Raw genomic sequence first — 11653 nt, 5'->3', positions numbered from 1 at the left:
GTGTCTCAAAGTGTGGCCTGCAGACGGCCAAGCCAGAGTCCCTGGGGCACTGTGCACATGCCAACTTCTGGGCCCTGCCTGAGGTCCTCCAGACGGGATTCCATCTCTGCCGGGGGACACAGATGAGGGGACAGTACCATGTGGCAGGAAACGAGTTTCTCATTTATTTTCTGACCAGCCCAGGGGGACACTTGGCTCAGAGAGGACCGGGCGGCTGCCCAGGGCTTTGGCCAGGAGGAGTGTGCCAGAATTGGGGTCAGACTGGGCCACAGACTTCAAGTCGCATCTACACATCACCCTGCACATTACCCGGCACCATCCTGACCTCTCGGAGTCAATAAGAAGTCTTGTCATTGCGGGAATCTGGGGTTCTACTTCTTATGAGTGCCAGGAAGCAAAGTCACTACACCAGTTCATGGTGCTGACCCTTTCTCAATGAGGCCCCTACTCATGCACGTCCCTCCCTCCTGGCTGCTTGGACCCAGTCAAATGGGGGAGCTGGATACCCATCCCGACCCCCGACCCCACCCTGGTAGGGCAGTCTGTGTGATTGTGGGCTGTGCTCCTGCTGGGGGAATCAGGGCAGGCTTCCTGGTGGAGGTGACACGAGCTGGGCCTTGAAGGGTGGACTAGGTTTGCTGTATGGACGCATGGGAAGGGCTTTTCCACATGAGGAACAACCTATGCAAAGATGTGGACTTGGGGAGGAAGAAGCGAGGGTGAGTGGGGCTAGGGTCAGGGGGACCTTGGAGATTAGGATGCGAGGTGAGGGGTGCATGGGAGGCATAGAGGCTCAGAGGAGGGAGGTGGCTGCTTGCAAAGGGCCCGGAATGCTGAGTGAAGGAGTTTCTAACATATTCTAAACAAGCAAGGAAGGAGCGTGACCAGATGGCTGGGGTCAGGCTCTGAGAAGCAGAAGTGGGGGTCCCCACTGTCAGCCTTGGAGCCTTAAGAAGCCATTCTTGGGGGTTGGGGGTCATGTGTGTGAGTCAGGGCAGGCTCCCACTCTAGAGGCTATGCCCCCCCCACCCAGGGAACTATGGGAAATCCCCAGGGAACACCCAGAGACCTCACGGGCACCCCAGCTCTGCATATGAGTTTGAGCCTCAGGTACACCCAGGCCCGTCGTGCGGGACCCGGATCCCCCTCGCACGAAACTCCAGCTCTGGAGCTCGCCCGCCCATAATCGCTCGCCAACGGGACGCCTTCACGAAGACTCAAAACAGGTTCTCTGGCATTATTATTTGTTTGCCATGTAATTCTGAGTCTGCCAGGTTTCTCTCTGTTTCGGATCTCTAATTTCATTGCATTGTGGTCAGAGAACACACTTGACGTGATCTGCGTCCTCGCCAATCTGTCGGGGTCGGTTTTGCCGCCCGTCCCGGGGAAACGATTCCGCTCCTGTTGGATGGCGTGTTCTCAGCACGTCTGTCGTAGCTAGTGGTTTATAGATTCTCTGTGCTGAAAAGTGATTTTTAAAAAAGCTGGTGGGGGGAAGAAGGGCCAAAAAAAAAGGGGGGGGCTTGTCAATAGAATGTTCCGTTCACTCTGTTCTGGGTGAAAACAAAGTGGAGTCCTGGTGGGCCGCGGGCTGTTGGAGCTGGTCGTGTGGCCGGCTTCTGCGGCGTTTGTTTCTGTGGCCCTGGAGGCCTGGCTGGCCCGTCAAGATCGGTGGCCTCCACTGCCCCCGAGGGAGCACGGCGGCCGTCGGCCTGCAGGAGGGCCTGGATCTCTGGGACGCTGCCCAGCCGGGGCCCCGGCCCCCCGGAGGGTCTGCTGTGGCCTCTGGAGGAGGCCGTCCGAGGCCACCTGGGGCCTGGCAGGGGGGAAGCTGTGTGCACCCGGAGCAGCCTGCTGGCTGAGCGGGGCGGGCGTGCCGGGTGTGAGCTGCACCTCGACCGCAGGCCTGTCCAGCTCCTGCTGGTGCGATCTCTGCACGGCCTGGGCTGCTGCGAAACCCCGAAACTGGGCCACCGGCGGCGCCCGCCTCCCCGGCGGTTCAGAGAGGAGGAAACAGAGAGGCCCAGAATGTGGCCGCCGGGAGGGGAGCCGGGCCCTGGTGAACGGAGGCCCGGGCCTGCTGGGCCACCTGCTCAGCAAAGAAACAACATTTCTGAGCGTCTGGGCGGCAGCGGACATGGCTTTGAAAGGGAGAACAGGGGATTCAGCAGCTCCCCTTCTGGGTAGATCCCCCAAACAACTGAAAGTAGGGTCTCGAAGGGATGTTTGCACACCCATGTGCCCAGCAGCATTTTTCACAATCGCCAAAAGGTGGAAGCCACCTGCGTGCCGGGCGGTGGGGGCACTTGTGAGCAAAATGTGGCTGAGCCACACAGAGGAGTATTACATGGCCTTAAAAAAGGAAGGGCCCTCTGCCCCAAGCTGCAACGTGGAGGCGCCCTGAGGACGGTATGCTGAGTGCACTGAGCCACACACGGCAGCGACACTGTATGACTCCATTTATGGGAGGGAGGTCCCCGGAGGGGTCCCGATCGCGGAGGCGGAGGGTAGAGGGTGAGGTGCCGGGGCTGGGGGAGGGAAGTGACGGGGCAGAGTGTCAGTGTGGGAAGACGGAAGGGCTCTGGAGGTGGATGGGGGTGACAGTGTGAGTGTACTTAAGGCCCCTGAATTGGACAATTAAAAATGGTTACAGTGGTTAGTTTTATGTCACGGGTATTTTACCACAATGACAAAATGAAGAAAACAAAGGATGTAAGGGAAGAAAATGGGGTGATGGGGGGTGACAGAGCTGGAAAAAGTGCTCAGGCTGGGGGAGGGGCCTTGGGAGGGTCCCTGTCTCATCCTCCTTGGTCTAGAGGGGCTAGAATGGGGGGCTGTGTGGCTCCCTAGGTTGGTGCCAGCCTGAATTTGGCCTTGCCCCCAAGGACCCCCCAGTCAGAACCGGCCAAGGACCAGGGACCCCTCTCCTACCCAGGAATCTGGGGTGAAGATACTCAGGGAATCAAGAGGAGGGCAGAGAAAGGTGTGGGGACTCAGAAGGAAAAGGGGGAGCGTCTCCCAGCTGTGGATCATGTCATAGCACATGAGCGGCAGGGCACAAAGCCATTGGTCCACTGCCTGCCTTAATCCCTCTGTGGCTCCCCACTGCCCTGCAGCCCTGGCTCATCCCTGTCTCTTCCCATGCGTCCTAGTCAGATCACCTTCCTCCTTCCCAGAAGCCCTATGCACGCCCGTCTCCCTTCACCCACTCCCTCCCAGGTGGGCCAGTCTGTGAGCCCAACACTGGAGGCGGGACATGCCTCTGTCCCACGAGAGAGGGACTCAATTGTGCCCCTCCAGAAGGGCAGGTCCGCAGAGACCCCTGGGATGGGATGGACACTTAGTCTTAGTCCTGGGGAGTAAGGATTCGGGAGGTGGAACTCTGTGGATCTCCTACCTTCTTCCTGCTGTGTGATCTCAGGCAGGTGGCTCCCCTCTCTGAGCCTCCTCATGCCTCCCTCACCTCCTGGCACATCTAGAAGTTCATCTGCCCCCCCCCCCCAATTCCACAGGGTCGAGTAACTTGCTAATGTGTGGTTGGGCCCAGAGGAGCCAAATCATTTGAAAGAAGTCACTAAATACGTGTTCAGCAGGGGAGGGCATGGAGTCCTCCCTCTGCCCCAGGGAGTGGGTGACGTCAGCTACGGTCAGGTATCCGAAGGACAAATCCTTGCCAGCCATGGGAAGAAGGAGAGGGAAAGAATTGCCAGCTGAGGGAATAGCAAGTGCAAAGGCCCTGAGGCAGGATTGAAGGGGATGTCTGTTTATTCCCAGGGCCACAAATGGCCACAAATGTACCCTGTCCCAACCTCCCTCTCCTCCAAAAAAAGAATTGAACTTGGTGAAGTAGGGAGCATTGAGATTCACCTCCTCCCTCTGCCTCCCTCATGAAATGGGAGTGAATCTTCCAGGCCTACACAGCTAAGGGAAAAAATCCTGAGTTTCAGAGTGGGGGTCGTAGCATCAGTATGTGACCCCGGGAAACGTCTCTGGGCCTCCGTTTCCTCTTCCACGAGCACAGGATGATGCCTCTGGGAGGCTGACAGGCCTGCAGCTGAAGGGATGTGCTGGGGGGTCAGTGAGGCGGGCACTTGCCGGCAGGCACAGAGTGGGAAGCAGAGGTGCTGGGACTTGAGACTCCACCTCCCTGCCTAAGGTGGGCCACCCAGGGCCCCCAACCCTTTGTCCAGGGGCCTGCTGTTCTCACCTGAGGATCTGGTTTCTGGCTTCAAGGCTGCAGAGACAACCCCAGTATAGCTTGGCTTCGTTGCTACAGGTGGCTACAGGGAGAATGTGTGAATCAGCATTCCAGGCTCAGAGGGCAGCAAATGCAAAGGTCCTGAGGCGGGACCAGAGGGGAGCGTGTTTGGCTGACAGTAATGAGGCTGGTGTGGCTGAGTGAGCATGCAGGATGGGATAAGCTGAGGGAGAGGTGTGGTGGGGTCCCCCAGACCACAGTGAAGTCTTTAGATTAATTCTAGAATGATGAGCTGCTGGAGGACACAGTCTGATTTTACGGGGGAGACAAAAGAGTCCCCAATATGGGGTCTGTGTACAGGAGCTATTGGTCCAATGCCCTTGTTTTCAGATGGGAAAACTGAGGCCTGGAGACCCTCGGCAACTGCCCGTTGCAGAGGCATCCCAGTAGGGAAAAACTTCCCCTTCCGGCAGACACAGGTTCAAGGCTCAGCTCCTTTACGTGGGCACCGGCCTTGCCTCCCTGTACCTCCATTTTCCCACCTGCACAATGGGTGCAAACTCCTGGAAAACAGTCATCACAGGATCCGGCTCATAGAAATCTCCCCCTTTGCCTCATGTCTATGGGGACTTTCAAGCTTTTTTTTTTTTTTTTTAACTTGTGGTAAGACATCTATAACAAAATTCACCACTTTAATCATTTTTAAGTATATGATTCAATGCTGTTAATCGCATTTACTATCATACAGCCATCTCCACTGTGTCCAAAATTTTCCATCGCGTCGAATGGAAACTCTGCCCCCGGGACACACTAACTCCCCAGCACCCACCGTCTACTCTCTGTCCGTACGGATTTTCCTACTCGAGGGGCCTCCCGTGAGTGGAATCACACCGTATGTGACCGTTTGTGTCTGGCATCCTCTGCTCGGCCCGACGTTTTCGAGGTTCACCCACCCGTGGCGTGTGTCGGAGCTGCGTTCCTTCTTACAGCCGAATAATCGATGGACCCCATTTGCTCATCCATTCAGCTGTCGATGGACGTTTGGGTCGTTTCCAGCTTTGGGGACCGTGGGTCCTGCTGCTGTGAGCAGAGCGTGCCACACCTGCCGGAGTCTCTCTTCTTAGTTCCCCGGGGCCCACGGCAAGGGGTGGAATGGCTGGGTCACAGGATGACTCTCTTTAGCTTTTGGGGGGACTGCTCCCCACCCAGGCCTCCTTTTGCTTCATGTTGTAACATCTCAGGGGACTCCATTCACCCAGCCAGGCTCCTCCAAACATTTGCGTCTCCTGACTCGGTTTTTCCCTGTCTGAGACTTTCCTGGAAAAATAAGCTTTCCGCAGTGTTCAGCCTGGAAGGGACTCGCTGTGGCCTCCAGGAGCCACGTGTGGAGGAAGACACTGTGGACCTGGGGTGTTTCAGCACGCAGACTTTTCCAGGCTTGGGGAGGAGCTGTGACATCAGGCTGAGCCGGGCTCGAGCCCCAGCTCCACTGCCTACACCTGCAATGGCCCGGGCTCGCCTGCCCCGCGGTGAGCCCCGCTTCCTGCATCTGGGAAGCTGGGGTGGCCAGCCCGGCCCCCTCCCCCGGCTTGGTGGGAGGCTTGAAAGAGAGACCTTGGGGAAAGTGCCCCGGATTTGAAAGCACCTGCCCCAGCTCTTGTGCTCAGTTCAAGTTCACACTGGGTTAGTCATTTAACAAACATATTGACATTGGCTCTGGGTGATGGCCTGAGGCTGAATCACTTCTGAGTCACTGTTTCTTCCCTGGGACTCAGCTTACAGCTAAGGCATCGGGTGTATCTGCTGAGTGAATGAATGGGAGAGACAGAGAGAAAGGAGAGGGAGAGAGAGAGAGAGAGAGGTGGGGAGAAAGAAAAAGAGACAAGAGAGACAGAGACACAGAGACAGATGGGGTGGGGGTTACTCCAGAACTCAAATCCAAGCACCACTGTACTAGGGAGAGACTTCCTGCACTGGCCACGCCCCAGTGCAGGGTGCCGTCCTCATGTGCCCCCCCATTCTGCCATTCTGTCCTAAGGGCACTTTACTGCACACAACAGGCCCGTGAGGCAGACATGGGGGCCTTGGTGGGAGAGAAGACGCTTGCCTAAGAGGGGTGCTCACTGCGGGCGGTTCTGTGCACCCCCTCCCCAGGGGACACCTGGTGATGTCGTGACCCAGGGGGTGGGTCCACCTACTGGCACCTGGTGGGTGGAGGCCAGGGATGTCACTCAATACCCTACCGGGTACAGAATGACCCCTGCCAGCAGAGAAAGATCCAGCCTCAAACGTCAGTGGTGGTGCCAAGGGAGAGAAAAATAATCGGTTTCAGTCCCTCGATCTCACGCAGCAGAATACTGTCCCGGCTGGTTACATGATACACACCAGGTCAATCTTGTTGCCGTCTCTCCCCCTCCGTGGGTGTATTTAAATGTGTGCAGTATTGGAGGAGCTCAGAGAGTCATAAAATGACGGATGCAAAATCTCTTAGGTGACTGTGGAACCCCTAACCCAGTGGTTCTCCATCTGGGGTGATTCTGCACCCCCAGGGGGCACTTGGCAATGCCTAGAGACATTTTTGGTTGTCACAGCTTGAGGGGATGGGTGCTGGCTGCTGGTGTCGAGTGGGCGGGACCAGGCATCCTGCTAAACGTCCCACAGCACCCAAGGCAGCCACCACGACAGAGGACGACCTGGCTCCAAATGGCAACAGAGCCACAGTTGAGAAACCTTGCTCTTGGCACCCAACGGCTCAGCGTGGGTCCGGGCCATCGGAGCCACCTGGCGTTGGTGCCTCCAAGAGCCGTCTCTGGGCTGTTGCTGCCGGGTCTCGGTGCTAACTCAGCTTTGCCCATGGGGCAGGGTGCTGAGTCAGGGACCCACCTTACCCTCTGAAAGCTCACATTTCCTCTACTTCACACCATATTCTGTCACTGGCCCGGGTGCTCCAGGGCTCTGTGACATACAGGAAACTCCTGGCAGAAAAACAGCTCCTGTGCCCTTCCCCCACATCTGGAGTTACTCTTGGGACGTCATTCTGGCGATGCCTCAAGTCCCCGAAAATCCTTCCAACCCCTACACCCACCTCCCTGGAAGACAGTATGAAAAACAGCCAAGGACATACACATGCTCAGTACTTGTTTACAGTAGCAATTTTTGGCACATCTAATGGAATATTATGCAGCCATTTAAAAGTAATAAAAACATATCATGGAGGAAAACATACGGAAAAATGGTTTTAACCTTGCATGGAAAAAGAAAAGGTGGCGGTGGGGGGGCGCGGGGGACACACTGATTATCACAGCTGTGTGAAAGCAATTCAACCACTAGCCAGAAATCCCTCCCTTCTAAACACCTTTGATTGGAATCAGGGTGTAGAATGCAGGGTAAATTCTTTCTTTCTTTCTGATAGTTAATATTTTCTCAAATGGATGGCAGAACTCCTTTTATGGAAAGGAGAAGTGTTGAGGTGCTGGGTCTTCTTATGGCCATCTGAGATGGGGCCCCGCGGTGAGATTTTTCCCCCTACTTTCTCTCTGGGTGACATCTGTCAGCAAAGCTTGCTTCCTGGGACAGGGGCCACTTCCTTGCTAATAAAAGCAATGAATGTCGAGTTTTGGGAACCAGGGCACCATTTCTTCCCCACCCGGTGCTATTGATGTTTGGTCTGGATCTTTCTCTGTGGTGGGAGCCTTCATGTACATCCTAAGCTGTTTAACAGGGGCACCTGGGTGGCTCTGTTGGTTAAGCATCTTTTTTTTTTTTTAATGTTTACTTACTTTTGACAGCAAGAGAGACAGAGCATGAGCAGGGAAGAGACAAAGAGAGAGAGAGGGGGAGACACAGAATCCAAAGAAGGCTCCAGGCTCTGAGCTGTCAGCACAGAGCCTGACGTGGGGCTCGAAACCCACGAACTGTGAGATCCTGACCTGAGCCGAAGTCGGACGTTCAACCAACGGAGCCCCATGGGCGCCCCAAGCCTCTGACTCTTGATCTCAGCTCAGGTCTTAATCATCTCAGAGTTGTGAGTTCAACCCCCGCACTGGGCTCCACGCTGGGCATGAAGCCTCTTTAAAATAAAAAATGCTGTTTAACAGCACCCCAGTCTCCACCCAAGCCAGGAACACCCCCCCCCTCCCGGTTGTGGCAAACCAAAAATATCTCTCTACCAGGTCACCGCTGGTAGAGAACCACGCATCCAGAAGATGGAAGTTGACATTTGAGTTTTCAAACAGGGCCAGCAAAACCGATGAGGGATATTTCTGTATTAATCAGTGCAGGCTGAGCACACAACCCTGTCGGAGCGCGACACTCTGTTCTGTCTGGGGGAGGCGCCCAGGAAACAGAAACGCGGCAGCTTCAGTCCCCTTACCACTGGCGTCTCTTTGGACTCAGAGGTTTCTGGGGGAAACCTGGGAGGTGTTGTTGAGCAAGCAAGAAAAAATGGCTTTACCTGTTAGCTTAAACTCAACAGGAAAGTCTGCAGACCCTACAAAAGGTTCTTTAAATCTTTTGTGAGTCTTTGTTCCACCACCGCACCCCCCCCCACCCCCAGCGCCTCCGAAACCAGCAGTGAGTGAAGAAGAAGAGCGTTTCCACAGGTCGATGGGGCCACCGCTGCTCAGTTCTGGAACCGTTTTTTTGCAAAAGCCGCAGAAAGAGGGGACAGGAGGCGCGATCGCACTCACGCGCATGTCATCGCCAGCAGAACTGGGCCCCGGCTCTTTACTCGAGAAAGATGAATCAGATTGTCATCTCCCATTTCTGCTTTTTGTGGATTACCAAACGCTCTCAGCTGTTTCCAGGACTGCCACGGGGGGGTGGGAGGGGGGAGGGATGGAGGGAGGGAGGAAATCCCAGCCTCTGTCGCAACGGGGCGAGAGTGTTTTAAAATAGGTGCTGCTTACAAGCTATTTTCACTTTCTGGAAACAACTTGTGCAATTGTTGGTAGTCATGGTGACCCCCCTTCTCCCCCCGGGGCCCTGAGAAGGGGGAAGATGAGGGAGAGAGGCTCTTGGGGACAGGCACCTCTGCGCCCGACCGAGACATTTGGGGTGTATGAGGTGGGTCTCTCGAGTGGCCGCCTCCAGTCGCCAAGGCAGGGGCTCTAATGTGAGTCCTTCACATCTGGGCACCTACGGGGGAAGGTCCCATGATCCACCGATGCAAGCAGCACGCGGGCTGCTGCAGAGAGCCCCTGATGCCTTCCAGCAGAGTTCCGGGACCCTTCGGAGGCAGACTGACCAGGTTAGGCACCCTAAAGCCACCACTCCATCGCCACCTCCCTGGGCCTCAGTTTCCTCCTCTCGAAAGGGGCACCCACCACACACAGCCCTCAAACAACATTTCACTTGTTTTAATAGGACGGGGAGCTCATCCCTTAAAAAAAAATCCTGCCCAAAGGCAAGACTAGTAAAAGGCAAGGCAGGGCAGAAACTCCACAGTTTTTCCCTTTCAAAAATATTTTTTTTGAAAGGTGTGTGTGTTGGGCGAGGGACGGTTGTGTGTGTGTGTGTGTGTGTGTGTGGTTGGGGGGACGGGTTAGCTTGCACACTCCAGAAGTCTGGCTAAAACCTCAGAAGCTTCCAGAAAGAGGTAAGTCTTTTTTCAGCCCAGAGGAGGCCACGTCAGTGAGACCAGCACTTTCCCCAGCTCTGGGGAAAAGGAGGCAATTTATGGCTCAGGGAACAACCTTAAAATAACTCTCCCTCAGTCTTAAAATGTAGTGTTTAAATTTATAGAGAAGCCCACGGTTCCTGGCAGCTGGGTGCCACAGCTGACGGCCCAGGGCGCTGGCTGGGGAGGAAGGAACGTCACTCCTACCTCTGCCAGCCTGCCTTCCATCGAGCTGCCTGTTCCCCCCGGTCCCACCCTACACCCCAGCTTCCAAGCAGCCAGGCCAGAGCCGTGATTTTTCAAAAGATGCAAAACTTTTTTTTTTAATTAAAAAAACAACAACAAAAGTCCTATAAAAACGAACCAGGGGGCCAAAATGCCCACCTGTCTCCCTATTTACAGCAATACAATATCTGTCACAGTCACTATGTACAATATTATAAAAAAATGCCAAAGACAGTACAAATTAAGGCGGTATTTCTCACAAGGCATCAAGCCTCGATCCTCTAGTGTAGACCCGGTGGTGGGGAAGACAACACTTAATTATTGCACCATTTTGAAAACAAAACTCGTCAAGGAGGATCGTGGCCTTCTCCCACCGGGCCTTCAGTCTCTGATGGGGGCCGGGGCGTCGTCGTCGTCGTCGGGGGCGCGGGGAGCCCTCTCGATGGCCACGCTGTGCCCAGCCCGGTCTTCTGGGTCCAATAAATACCAGTCACAGTTTGAGAGGGGGTCGTGCCCGGCGCGTGGGACCCGCCACGGCCGCGCGCGGGGGGGGGCGTGGGGGGGGGCGTCCGGGCTACATGTGCCGCTTCATGTGCAGCGCCAGGTGGTCGGAGCGCGAGAAGGCACGGTCGCACAGGTGGCACTGGAAGGGCCGGTGGCCGGTGTGCTTTCGGTAGTGGCGCGTGAGTTCGTCGGAGCGCGCGAACTTCCAGCCGCAGCCCTCCCAGTTGCAGTGATAGGGCTTCTCGCCTGCAGAGAGGGGGCGAGAGCGGGCCTCAGTTTGCTTCCCAGGGACTTCTCCGCCCGCCTGTGGCCTCAGTAAGCTCACACTCATCGCGACAGTGGCCACTAGGGCGCACGCAACCCACCCCTACGACCAGCTCCCTGAAGCTGCAGGGGGAACCTACGTTTTGGACCTGTAGGGATCCTAGGCACGCACCCCTGGCTCTCGGGCCTCCTGATTCTCGACCTCCCCCCCTCCCCGCCCGGGGAGCCCAAAGTGCGCACTGTTCGCGCCCCCAGAGGGGTCCCAAGCTTGTCTCCTCTTCCCCAACGTTCTGAGACCCATTTTCCCCCTAGGATTCCTAAGCGCATGCACCCTCTTCCCTAAGCCCTGAGCCACGCTCCCAGGAGGGTCCTAAGCGGGCTTCCCTTCCCCAACATTCCGAGACAGGGTCCCCCTAAGGTTCCTAAGGGTGCACCCCCTCCCCAACCTCCGGAGCCACGCCCCCAGAGACCTAAACTTGCGACCCCCTTCCTAATCTCCTGGGTCACGCCCTCTGGGGGTTCCTCCGCGCGCGCCACTAGTCCGGAGTCCCCAGCCACCGCCCGGGCCAGCGCTCGTCACCCACCTGTGTGCGTGCGCAAGTGCGCCTTGAGGTGTGAGCTCTTGGTGTAGGTCTTGCCGCAGCCCGCGTAGCTGCAGGTGTGCGTGGCGGTGCGCTTGCGCGGCCAGGAGCGGCGTCCGCGCTTTGGCTTGGCTTCCAGCAGCTCCAGCGGGGACGCCGGAGGCGTGAGGAGACCTCGGGCGGCGGGCGGCGCCAAGCCCAGAGCTGCAGCGGCGGCGGCGGCGGCCGCCGCGTCGTCGAAGAGACCGAAGGCGGCGGGCGCTG

General features: G+C 56.7%; 1 protein-coding gene across 1 annotated transcript in view; it reads right to left on the bottom strand.

The window, feature by feature from the left end:
* Positions 1-10107: 10107 nt before the first annotated feature.
* KLF2 (Kruppel like factor 2) overlaps positions 10108-11653 on the bottom strand; it is a 2377-nt gene continuing 831 nt past the window's right edge. Inside the window, exons 2-3 of the mRNA XM_029917844.1 lie at positions 11393-11650; positions 10108-10790 (exon numbers count right to left, since the gene is read on the bottom strand). Of these exons, the coding sequence (XP_029773704.1) occupies positions 10615-10790; positions 11393-11650 (434 nt within the window). The 3' untranslated portion in view covers positions 10108-10614. The remainder of the gene's footprint in view (positions 10791-11392; positions 11651-11653) is intronic.

This window comes from Suricata suricatta, chromosome 12 (genome assembly GCF_006229205.1).
Source record: "Suricata suricatta isolate VVHF042 chromosome 12, meerkat_22Aug2017_6uvM2_HiC, whole genome shotgun sequence".
NCBI classification, from domain to species: Eukaryota; Metazoa; Chordata; class Mammalia; order Carnivora; family Herpestidae; genus Suricata; species Suricata suricatta.
Note: the sequence above shows the minus strand (reverse complement) of the source record. Positions and strands in the feature narration are given on the sequence as shown.